The following is a 13,156-nucleotide window of genomic DNA, read 5'->3' on the forward strand; positions in this document are numbered from 1 at the left end:
TCCAATTCCCAGCATGCCTCTGTCAATCTACAGTTATCTCAGAGTTTACAGGAATAAAGAAATGCTGGGTGGACTATCCTAAGGTCTATTTAGATGCTTTATCTACACTGATCAAGCTTTGTCCCAATGTTAGTTTGTCCAACAGCTTAAGACAAATTTACATAATCCCCAAATAGTATTTTATCTAGACGACACATGCTAAAGGTACTTCAATTTCAGTATGTATTCATGGTGCCTTTCTACCGAGTATAAAGATTTTCAAAACAAATCGTTAATCCATTCTTTAAGCCTCACCAAATTGATGTTGATATATTCACCCATCAAATGAAAAAACACTCTAACGTTATCGTTATATTTGATCCATATGGTCAAAATGCACAATCTTCCATAACCACCCACTCTCAAGTGTTCAATTAGATGTTGATGTGCATAGTCGAGTCTTCACACGGTTCCTTGTTCAAAATTCCATGATGCAAAGCCACAAAGTAAATCTTCAGTGTGTAATTAAATGTGTTAGCGGTCCCTGTGGATGGACTTGTTACTGAGTCACTGCGCTTTCGTCTTTGTGTGCCGCTCAACCTACGCACTCGTTTCGACCTTGGGGACCGCGGGGTCACCGCTGATGCTCTGTGTTGTTTGCAAGAGAGTGAATATGTCTTGAAGAACCGTAATGGGTGCGGAGAACTCTTCACGCTTACAATCTTTCCTCACGGGCTGTCAGCGCGGTGTTGGGGATGTGGTTGCTATGGCAACGCAATAGCGCTGTCTGACAGCAATTGAGGAAAGGCTGCAGTGTTGTAGTTTGGGTTTGGTATGTGCAGTGACAAATTGCTTGAAGACCTTGTTCATGGATGGATGTCTAGTTTGCGTCTCCTGAAAGCTGCCAGGGTGTCTGGCTTATTAGCTTGTAGAAGTGCTTAAAGTAACACGTATCATGTGTCTGACATCATTACTCGAGCTGATGTTGTATATAAATACACAAACATAGAGACACATTGACACGTAGAGAAGCAACAGTGTTAGCAATAGGCTGTAATTAAAGACATGTATGTTTAGTCAAATTTGAATATGGATTTTTGTCCATTTGATGACAGCCAAAGGACGTGTTAAAGAAATCCGTTTGAGAACCGTTATTTTTGTTGTTTATTTATTCATTTGTGTTATCTAATGATAGTAGTGGTGCATGAATTATGCACTTTTTCTTCACATTTATTAATAATAACAGTAATAAAAAATAAGCTATTCTTTAACCAAGTAATGTAGTTCACTTTAGGTTGTAATTGTACAACATCACAACACTCTTTATATATAGTCATAAGGCTTTTGGGGACATTTTGGATATGTGGTTTTAATACAAACATATAATCACATTTAAAGATTCAACCCTCAGTTACATACACACCCATACAAGCAGCAATAAACACGCAAACATTTTCCTCGAGGCATTTGAGCCCAAGGAAGATGATTTCATTACAATATTAATAACTACACATGAATCATTCGTTCCAGGCTAAATGTTCCACGGGCGCACCGCCTTGGGGGAAAAAAGCGGTTGACACTGCTATACACAGTGGACACACACATACGCAAACACATGCCCCCCAGGGCAGGGACCTGGCATCGGCGTGTGGGGACAACTCTTTGTCCCCATGTGGTCAAGGTTGAGTAGATCCACGCTGCGTGTTGTAATCTGACGGTTCGGAGCATTCGAGTATGCCCTGATGAGGTAAACATTTGGCTGCCTTTTCAGTTTGGGGATTAGAGTTCATTTCTAGGACACCCTTTATTTGATCGAAAATGCCATTTCCTGAGACAATAGGGGGGTTAAGTTGAAACTGTGTCAATGCATCCAACCCCAGACGATACGACTCATGTACCCTCGCTAATTCCATTGTATTGACAAGCAGTGTTGATGGAGTATGTTGACTGAGGTCATAATGGAGGGTAAAGATATATAATTGAGTTATGAGAAGAAATATGTGAAAATTAGTATCTAATTTGACAGAAAAAACATGGAATTATATATTTATTAATATGTATATACAGTATACACGCACACACACAATTTTACGTATATGTATTATTGTGTAGTATGGATTTTATTTTTATTAAAAAAAAACAAAGGGTACTTATTGTATGTGATAAACTTGCTACCGGAAAAAAGGGTAGTACTGGTTGGTTGCTAGGGCATTTTAAAGTGGTTTCTAAGGTGTTTTGGGTAGATAGGTGGTTGCTAATGTTCCTATAGCTCAACTGGTACAACAATGTTTTCATTTTCATTTCACATAATGATAAAAAATGCATAGCTTGAATGTGCTTGAACTTGATGTGGATAAAAGCACCTGCCAAATGCCTAAATGCACAAAACATGCTAAAGCATACAGTTATGCGGCCTACCTTTAGCAATATCTATGATAAAAAGCAATGCTTGGGTTTAACATACACTATTACCATAATGTTTTTCCCTTTTATAATGTTATTCCCCATCATATGTTAAAATGTTTCAACTAATAGAGACACGACCATTAGTGTTTAACATTTGAAACAAAAATGCTCAGCCAACCCCCCGCTTCATTTCTGAGTGTAGAATTACACCGAATTACGCCGGCAATGTGGTCCCGTCTTTAAGCTGTAGTAGACAATTAAAGGCTCTCTCTGTACTTCGACTGACATCCCATTCAGTTTAACTGACGTGGGTCAGCCTCTTTGGTTTATCTGTGAAACACATCTGTGGACCGGACAGGTTGATTGACCGCACTTGTATGTGTGCTTTTACATGTCCGGGTGGAGACAGTTTGTGCTCGCATTAAATGTTCGATCTCTTGTCTTGCACCCAGCGGCGGGTTAGATTAAACCCATTCAGCTGATGTTGAGCTCTGGTGAACCCTGCCGCTGAAGTCTGGAGTGGAAACATAGCATCATAAATGCAGTCTCATCTCAATTTTAATGAGCTTTTCCAGTGCATGCAGTTCTTTAAAACGATTTTAATTATAGCATGTAGTCATGCAGTGGGTTCTCAACAGAACATCTCTTTGTTGTCAGGTTTTAGGATCAAAATAAATCCTGTGTTTACGATAATCTTGCCGTTTTAATCCATGCTGCAGCCCATTGTTAATGTGGACACTGTTTAAAGCTCTTGGTTGTCTCTCTATTGTTTTTGTTCGACAGCATGTTGGGTTTGTTTTTGTCTATTGATGCATGAGTATTTGCTTTTCACATGCATAGTACTGAAGCTCATTAGAAGCTATACTCTCCAACCAAGACCTAGAGTATGTTTTATTACAGTATTTAATTTAATTTTATTTTATTCATTCTGCTGATTTTCCAAAATGGTCTTTAAAAACAACACTACATGATGATTATGGTGAGTAAATAATGTCAGAAGTTCGTTTTTGAGTAAACTGTTCCTATAAAAGTCTCTATAAAATAAACTTTTTTAAATCCATGTTTCAGTGTGAATAGCCTCCAAATACTTCTAGTTTAGTCCTGCTGATATTCTTCTGCAGGATTCAAGGACGCACATCTAAAGCATCTCTGAATACAAGCCGGGCACAGAAAACAGCAGAATTCCATTACAAAGTGGTAAACAAAAACATAAGTGCAAGCGTGTGATTCTGATGACATTTCACTCCACATTCCTGAACTTCTGCAGCAGTAAAGCAAGGTTATCTACAGCACCCGAGCTGACAAAGTATGCACGCTAAAGTCAGATTGAAACATTGTTGAAATGTGAATGCAGGATCAGAAATGAAATGATTAAAAGAACGGCATAATGCAGTGGAAATATTCTTCCATTATGAATTTGCGCATATTATTCTATTCATGGTTAAACATATTAGTGCATTAAATGTGAGCTGATTAAAGTATTATTGACATAGCAAAGCACTAAAAACTACCAAACTACCTTAACAACCGCATAGCAACGACCTGCCACCCACAACAGCCGTGCAGCCATGTTTTCTACGATCAAGCAGCGCTCTTATTTTCCTCTGCAAATCTAGTCAAATCTGGTCTCCTTTTCCTCATAGCAGAGCCTTGAGTCTGGGACACTGCTGAGCATTACGGATAAATAAATTGTGCGTCATAGCGGTTTTAAGTGAATGCTCTGCAAATGAATAAGGCACAATGAGTTCCAGGCCGTGGAATGCCTGATTGCCATCGCTGATGAGTGTACCGCCTGACCTCCGAATTCATTCGTCCTTCGGTTTCATTTGTCAGCTGCAACCATCATTTGACTTTATCATGTGGGTTCCTTCTGTGCCGCAGAGGCCTTCTGTCTGCTTCGGTCATTAAATGCTGGCCTGCCAACAGGAACGTCGAGAAGCCAAGCATTAGATTGAACGTCTTGTTTAGTTAAGCTCTCATGCTTTCTCCGAAACAAACCCCTTCATGCGATTGATTTCATTGAACTCTTCGTATTCACACTTAATTCTTTCTAGCTCTTTATTTTGTAACTCTCTAAAATCAACGCAAGCAAATTTACTCTGTAGTTCGTAAACCACATCATGTGACACTTCAATCCAGGATTTTATTTCTGGTTTGTGTTGAATCGCAGCATTTTGCTATGCGGATCCTGGGGGTTCTAGGTGGTTTCTAGGGTGTTGTGTTCTGGTCTGTGCCTACTAGCCCAAATCTGTACTTTGGCTTCTAGACGTTCTTCTCCTTAAACGCAGATGGATTGGATTTATTTTCCGTTCGATCATACTCCAGGCCAAAATCCTGAAATGAAGAGAAAAGCATATCTTCTTAAGATTTTATTCATAGTCTGTTACATAAACAGTGTGAGAAACATTACAAGGCGAAGTTTAATACTCCAGTTTAAAAGGTCCAGTGTATGAAATGTATTACCATCTAGCGGCGTGGTTGCGAATTGCAGCCAATGGCTCACTCCACCCCTCCCTTTCGAGGCATTACGGTTGCTGACACAGGGCTAAGATGTTGTCACATTTTCGCTTCTTTGCTGAAGGAGATAACGTTTTTATGAAACACTGTAGAGCAGTTTGTCTGTTTAGGGGTAGAAACAACATGGCGAATTCCATGCAAGGGCACCCGCGGTGAATCTAAATAGAAAGCTAATTCTAAAGTAATAAAAACATAACGCTTTAGTATGTAAGGTCTTTATACAACTCTGAAGACATGTTCAATATAATGCATATCTGTCAATAGATCCTCCAAAAAAATACTTGAAGTATGAACCATAGCATTCCATTTTGCTAATGGTCTTATCAGACGGCATTAACAAAGCAAGTATGAAAGTGCATGCATACTTGTCACAGATTTATAGGCATCCACTCTGATGTACTGTAGAGGGGTCAGTGAAATGTTCCTGTTGGGAGCATGGCGGTCGATATTCATCTCCTTTGAATAACCTTCCAGCAAAACAGCAAGCATTTTCTGGGTGCAGCACAGGCAGAGAGAGAGTGAATGTTACATGGCCAGCTACGTGTATACAAAGACGTTCTTGTGCAGTCGTGATGGGGGTAGAGCAGACCTAATGAGCTTCATAATCCAGATATGGGATACGGGATAAAAAATGGAGCGAATGTTTTTATTTAGATTTTCCTGGGTCGGATAAGACGGATCTCTCACAAAACAATTAGACGCTGCTTGTTTTGCTTTTTAATGTTTGGACATGGTGAAATTGTTCGGATAATCAAACAAGCCTAAACAAACATGATCTGTACAACATTGTTCAGGAAGACGCTAATAGAGAAAAAATAAATGTCTAAAAGTTCAGCTAGGGGTATTTTGGGGGAACGGCTTGACGTGAAGCAGAACTGAAAACAATTGAAAACAGACATGAGCCTCACTGAACTCCTTTGGAAAACTGTAGAGGGTTGCATCTTCCATGTAAAATGAAAATCACATGGCACGTGTTCTGTTTTGACAACAGCAGTGATAGCATCCAAAAATACACATTCCTAACTTACATGAATCACTTTCGCAGATGGGACTTTGTATGATCCCATCAGATGCACATACTTTTAAAACAGTGCAAAATATAAAGAGACACATTTCAATGTGTAAAAAAGTATGGTTATCCGTCAGAGAAATCCTTATTTATTTTTTCATGAACAAAGATCATTTGCATTTTTCTCTTTACCTACCTCACCCATCAACCGATAAAATATGACCCCTGAAACCTGTCACCCCCTGCCGACTGAAAGTACTTTAGCGACCCCTAGTGTTCATAAAATATACTGCTCTTGATAAATATTCTAACACGGCTGTTTTGAGGTTCTTTCAGATGTTATGCCAACATTAAGATGAAATGTAACGTACATTTTGCACGTGTCCTTTATTCGTATATAAATCGTCCGAATTTTACAAAATGTTTTGAATAAAAATGGTAGCCATTTTGTGGTTAGCTCTCCGTAAAATGATGACAAATGTCGTTATGACAGTTGTGAATAATTATGATGACTGAACGCATAAAGAGCCTTATGGAAAAAGAGTTTGAACAAAGGCTTAAAAAACATCGTGAAAATACGAATGACGTCATGTGTCACTGAGCAAGAGCAGGTGCGTCATCTAGTGGACGTACTGTGCGGTACATAGGCGCAGTTCACTTTTCTCTTTTCAAATGAGGGGTGGGATAAAGAAAAACAAAAGAAATTGTTATTGCATTTCCGTAATGTTTTTCTCTTTTTGACCTGGAACATGTGGAAATTTAGGGAATGTCATGCAAATTGTGTCAAAGTAATAGATACTTTCTATTATTATAGGGTAAAACATGCGATATTGAAGAACCGATCTTCACCTTACTGAAAATGAGGTACATTCTACTGAATGATGAGAAGACAAATAAAGAAGGTAAAGGGGAGATGTGTATTAACCACGAACAGCTTTTCCAGTTGCCCTTGGCTTTTGTTTATACCTGGAGTGCATGTTTGTCTTTGATTGCTCAAACAAAATAATGAACCTCCCTTGATTTCCCCAATTGTTGCAACAAGCGCACCCATCTTTAAGACACATATATTATATAAAGAGAGCCCTGTAAACCTTCTCAAGGGACTGGCAGACAAGAATGCGGCATAGAAGATAATCCTGTCTTTTATTAAAGTGTGATCACAGATCATTTCTCATGAAGATCCGACCACATGTTTGTATAGCTGCAGGTACGCCCTCTTTTAAAGCATATAGGTGAGGATTTACAGGGCCGTGAGAGCTTATTTGCGATCTCCGCACCGGAATTCCTGCTTGTGTTCCTTCGTGTGACTACACAAAACAGGTATACTCTTTCATTTCAGTTCGCGTTCTCTGTCTTTACTTTTAAAGTTCACATATTTGAGGTTGGTTTGAGTAATTTAATCTGTGCAAATATGTATAGATAAAGTTCAGTAGCTGACAAGATCTGTTTGCCTGGGCCAAGTGAAAGTAGTTGGACCAGTCAAACTGCAAAGCGAGCCAACTTGCACATATACTTTTTGTATTCAAGTTTCTACTTGGATATTTGTTATAGCTTTAAATAAGTAACTTCAGGTCATTAAGAAGCTTGGTAAAAACCACAGGCCTCCATTCATTTTGTTGCATGTTGTTAACATATATGAACATTTAATATCCTCGATATGCTCATTTAAATATTTTTACTTTTACTCTTGTGAAGCTTTTCTACATTTTAATTGGATGCAGACTGGAAAAATAAATGCGTCCTTGTCCACTTTATGTGAAAGTCATTTTCATTCCATCGTTACTGTTAAAAAAAACATGACTGTAATGCAATAATAATAATAGATTGATCTATTTTGTGTTTTGTCTTACCCCTAATTTCAAAAGAAAAGTGTACTGCACAGTATGTCCACTAGACGCCTTCAGTTAAACAAAATTTTACATTTAGTAATTTAGCAGACGCTTTTATCCAAAGCGACTCTCCATGTACAAAGACTTCGGGCAGCAATAAGCGATATGTCATAAAAGAGCAATAGTACATTTGGTGCTAAACCTTTTTGTAAGGATGATCTAACATCTGTTGTGATCACCATGCATCCCCTTCAATATTGGGCCACTGTATGCGCTGGGTTAGTATGATTCATCAGCATATTATACTTTCACATTTTCTGGTTAGACAGCCCACAGAGACCATCATGTGAGCATGTCATGCACTTCCAGGGGAAGAACTATATCATGACTCGCTGAACCAACACTGTTTTATCTACAGCCTGGCATTTTGTTTATCTTTATTTGTATCTTATTGTTTGATTATAAGTTGTAAGTCATAACAGTATTTCTCTTTTCTCTCCGCCTGGCTTTCAGAGATCATGAATGTGAGTACAACTTAGTCCTCAATAAATACAGGTACCTAGTTTAATACAAGAAACGCCATGTCATATTTTATTTGATGTTCCATTGCAGCCCAATCCTGCCTGGCCGGGTCAACCACCAAATCCTGGTTGGCCTGGCCAACAGGCTAATCCCGCCTGGCCCGGTCAGCCAAACCAACCAGCTCAACCAACATGGCCTGGTCAGCCCGGACAGCCTGGAGCTCCAGGGTGGCCTGGACCTGGTCCCCAAACAGCTCCTTACGGTGTTCCTGAGCCTCCAAAACCACTAGTGAGATTGTTTTACTATTCATCGATTTGCAGAATGGCCATTGATTTGCTCTTCACTTATTATACATTGGCTCTTCATTGTTTCTTTCCAAGACTGTGCCGTATGAATTGCCTCTAGTCAATGGAGCATATAACAAAATGCTTGTCACCATTAATGGAGAAGTCAAGCCCAATGCTAAACTGTAAGTATAAAGACACTCCCTACAGGCCACAAAATTATCTGAATTATACATGCTTTAAAAAACGCTAAATCATCATCCAATTGTCCATCACCTTTATTCTTTGGAATTGCGATGTCTTCATGTATTAATCCAAATGTGTATTGTTTTTCCTGTGATTAGTTTCACCATTGATATTATGAAAGGCAACGACCTTGCACTTCACTTTAACCCTCGCTTTAATGAAGGTGGGAAGCAAGTGATTGTGAGAAACAGCTTGATCGAAAACAGTTGGGGACGAGAAGAGAGACAAATCCCATCATTTCCTTTCGTTCAAGGAAAGCCTTTTGAGGTGAGACATCAGACCAAATGGTTGTTTTGATCAAACATAAGTCACAGAATGCATTTGTTTTGACGGGTTACTGAATGTAAGAGAAGTAAACTAACCGAATGTCAGTTCGAATGTTATGTCCTTGACTTTCTGCTCAGTTGTATGCTTTTTTAAATGTAAATGATAACTAATCTTTGTATTTCAGATGAAGATTTTATGCACTGACAGTGAATTCAAAGTGGCGGTAAACAAATCTCACCTTCTGGAATACAAACATCGCATTCGTGAGCTCAACCAGATCAACTCTATTAAAATCTACAATGATGTCACCCTCATATCTGTTAATGTGGAGACACTGCCATAAGCTCATACTGGCATTTCTGGCATAGTTATTAGTATATTCAGTAACCTTGGAATGTTTATTAGTTCTTTCACCTCAAATAACTACCATTTATATTTACTGCAAATGTTAGATTCGTATGAATCTGGATAAGGTTTGTTTCTTTAACTGGTTGGACTGGTGTAAGGATGGTGTAGTTATCTTTGCTGCCTCTAGATGGGTCTGTTTAACTAAATGAAAGTTTTCATAAAATTCTGCATAAATCACTTTCAAAATATGCTTCTGTAAGGGCTTTTCCAGTGCATACTTTCAAGTGTAAATGGGATATTTTTTTGTCTACTGTACTGAGTGAACTGTGGATATAAAATGCATAGAAATACATTTGTCACCGTCTGGAAAAATGTAAAGATAATGTGCATTTTAAGAGTTTGGGTTAGTGTCTAAGTGTGTATTAGGTGCCTTGATATATTATCGGATGAAGCTGAATTACTCTTTCATGTCGGTCTATACACATTTAATAAACCACAACCAATCAAATATGATCTCTGAACGTCTACTGCACATTAAAAGTGAATGAAAAATGGTGCTCCTTATAAGCCTTTTTGTGTTTTTCTTTTGACTAAATGTAAAGTTTGGTATACGCTATAATAGTGTATTATTTATATAATTTAGATGTTTTTTCTCCTTTTTTTTGCATTTTGTTTATGAATGTAAGCTGGTTTGTACTTCTGTGAAATTACTGCTTTTAAGATTATCTAAAGAAAAAGAGTGCCAGACTTGAACAAAGGCTTGACAGATATAGAGATACGCCCATAATATAGAAAACTAGGGACGGATTTCAGGGGCGTGGGAGCTTATTTATGATCACTTCCTGGAATTCTCGTCTTCCTGTCTTCGTTCAGTCTGTGTGCAATAAACAAAACCAAAAACCAGGTACAGTGGTCTGTCTATTCTTGTGCTTTTTCTTTTGAGATGAATACATTTGAGGTTCTTTTGTGTATTTGCATATCAAAATGTTTTGACAAATATATAAATGTATTTATGTACGTATAGCTGATAAGTGTGTTTTGCGTAATCCCCCAAAAAAACGCTGCGATTAAACTGAGCAGTGCAGATATTGGACATTTTTAAAGATAAAAGATAAGCTTGTGTTGACTTGGACTTTTGCTAGCTTTAAAAAAGTAGGTCTTTACAGACCTTGTAAAACTAACTTGCGTGTTGTTAACATGTCTAAACTTGTGGTTGATGAGTCAGAATTGCTCGAATTGAGATATAGCGAGTTTTTTCTTGCAGTTTGACTTTTTGTACATTGCATATGTGATACAAACAGATAAAAAAGTTGTAACTATGTGAAAAAAATCCATTCCGTTATAATAATATGATCTAATATCTGTTGTGGTCATCATGCATCCCATCTGGCTCATTATTCTCATGATGACTGGGCCAATGGGTGTGGTTGGTGGTGTTAGTATGAGTTATCCACACATCATATTTTCACATTTTTAGCTGTGTTTGGACAGCCCACGGGGAGTGTCATGAGAGCACATGGTGCACTGTTACAGAATCAGAAATATCATGACTAATGTAGCTGTTATGTAAAGTTACAGAACTAGATAATTGTGAGGCGAAACTACATTTTTCCCTCAAAAATAAAAAGCTCTTTAAATATTATTTTAGAAAATCAGCCGTTATAAAATAAAGCAATAAAGCATCTCTCTGTCTTGTTTTCAGGTATCATGGATGTAAGTACATCTAAGTCCTCAATAATTCTCTTTATCTTGTTCAATACAACAAATACCATTTAACATCCAATAACAGTTTATTTTACGTTCCATCGCAGCTTTCGGATGCTCTTGATGATTTTCCAGATCAAAACAACCAAGCTGGAGGTCCTATATGGCCTGGCCAACCGGCCAATCCCACCTGGCCCGGCCAACCGGCCAATCCCACCTGGCCCGGCCAACCAGCCAATCCCACCTGGCCCGGCCAACCAGCCAATCCCACCTGGCCCGGCCAACCAGCCAATCCCACCTGGCCCGGCCAACCAAATATGCCTGTCTGGCCCGGTCAGCCAAACCAACCAGCTCAGCCAACGTGGCCGGGTCAGCCCGGACAGCCTGGAGCTCCAGGGTGGCCTGGACCTGTCCCACAAACTGGCCCTTACGGTGTTCCAGAACAACCTACAAAGCCACTGGTGAGATGATTTCACAGTGTTTGGATATGAACAAACAGCCAGTGTTCTTAGTTTCAAATAAACTATAGAATGGTAAAGCTATATGTTTTATTTTTTAATTATTATACATTGACTCTTCATTTTCTCTTTGCAAGACTGTGCCCTTTGACATGTCTTTAAACAATGGTGCATATAACAAAATGGTCATAACCATTAGTGGAGAAGTCAAGCCCAATGCTAAACAGTAAGTACAACACACGCTGCAGAGTAACACACGAAGATCTGTCATAAATAATCAATAAAAGTACACCAGAAATTGTTGATCAGTTCTTAAAATGAGGTAGTCATAGAGGAAAAGTTACAAAAAGGGCTACAAAAGAGCGACAATTTTGCATCAAGGTGACCTAGATCATCACCATTGTGATTCACTGTGATGTCCTTGTGAATTAATCCATGCATGTTTTGTTTTTCCTCTGATTAGTTTCACTATTAACTTTAATAAAGGGAAAGACATTGCATTTCATTTTAACCCTCGCTTTAATGAAGAAGGGAGGAAAGTGATCGTGAGAAACAGTTTGATTGCAAACCAATGGGGACGAGAAGAGAGACAATGCCCCTCTTTTCCTTTTGTTCAAGGAAAGCCCTTTGAGGTGAGACATCAGACCAAACCGTTGTTTTTGTTTACATAATTACATCTCTATTTCGATCAAATTAAAGTTTTGCTATTATTGTTAGAAGGGTAAGAGAATGTCGAAGACATTAAATAGTTGGACATCACACAAGAGATCTAAAAATAAACACACATACATATAGGTGTTTAAAATGTTATTAATTTGTCTTCTATCTCTGATGTATGCTTGTTCAATTGTAACTGAATACTCATTTTTGTATTGCAGCTGAAGATTTTATGCACTGACACTGAATTCAGAGTGGCTGTAAACAAATCTCACCTTCTGGAATACAAACATCGTGTTCGTGAGCTCAACCAGATCCAAAGTTTTGCTATCTGTAATGATGTCACCCTTAAATCTGTTAATGTGGAGACACTGCAATGACGTCATACTGTCATTCCCGCCACTGTTATCTGTATACTGTGTATGTGCCAACTCTTCAAATAACTTTTATTACTTTTCTTTTAAACTACGCATGTCCGTAAGAATTCCCATTTAGTAACATGACTGAAAAGTCATATAAAAATTTCCATGCAATCATGGTAAATTAAACTGTGCTCGGTGTAGTATGGTATATTGTTTGCTAGTGGGTCTGGAAAACCAGATTGGGTTGTCATAAGCTTCATTAACAGGGTTGAAGGTACATCTTATTATGCGATCACAAGCATGTTGCGATATTGAATGATTACATGAATAAATATTACACGAGATCCAAGTGTAAATTGTTTACATTGCTATATATAAGGTCTCCCACATTTCTGAAGACGGTGGTGTTAATGGGAACATGATGAAGACTGGGAAAGTTGACAATGACCGCCGCATTGTTATTGTCTAAATAAAACCAGAATAAAATACTTTTATCTAACTGTGGATCATTTTCAGCTGTGAAACCGCAATAGATGAATTGGTATAATGACAATAATATATAGAACAG

The 13,156-nt window shown here is 38.3% G+C and overlaps 2 protein-coding genes across 4 annotated transcripts; both read left to right on the forward strand.

Moving 5' to 3' along the window:
* The first annotated feature begins 8,063 nt into the window (after positions 1 to 8,063).
* On the forward strand, positions 8,064 to 9,970 carry lgals3b (lectin, galactoside binding soluble 3b). The gene is made up of 5 exons (XM_079459423.1): positions 8,064 to 8,264; positions 8,353 to 8,550; positions 8,643 to 8,731; positions 8,891 to 9,059; positions 9,244 to 9,970. Exons 1-5 carry the CDS (start codon positions 8,259 to 8,261, stop codon positions 9,400 to 9,402), a joined length of 621 nt encoding a protein of 206 aa, XP_079315549.1. The 5' UTR covers positions 8,064 to 8,258; the 3' UTR covers positions 9,403 to 9,970.
* LOC306895874 (galectin-5-like) lies at positions 9,436 to 12,932 on the forward strand. 3 transcript variants are annotated; one of them, XM_079459422.1, is made up of 6 exons: positions 10,245 to 10,311; positions 11,056 to 11,120; positions 11,219 to 11,572; positions 11,707 to 11,795; positions 12,033 to 12,201; positions 12,448 to 12,932. In XM_079459422.1, exons 2-6 carry the CDS (start codon positions 11,115 to 11,117, stop codon positions 12,604 to 12,606), a joined length of 777 nt encoding a protein of 258 aa, XP_079315548.1. In that variant the 5' UTR covers positions 10,245 to 10,311; positions 11,056 to 11,114; the 3' UTR covers positions 12,607 to 12,932. The 3 variants fall into 3 exon arrangements, with proteins under 3 accessions (XP_079315546.1, XP_079315548.1, XP_079315547.1); XM_079459420.1 differs by lacking the exon at positions 11,056 to 11,120 and having other exon boundaries at positions 9,436 to 10,316; XM_079459421.1 differs by lacking the exon at positions 10,245 to 10,311 and having other exon boundaries at positions 11,018 to 11,120.
* The last annotated feature ends 224 nt before the right edge of the window (positions 12,933 to 13,156 follow it).

This window comes from Barbatula barbatula (assembly GCF_947034865.1).
Source record: "Barbatula barbatula genome assembly, chromosome: 6".
NCBI lineage: Eukaryota > Metazoa > Chordata > Actinopteri > Cypriniformes > Nemacheilidae > Barbatula > Barbatula barbatula.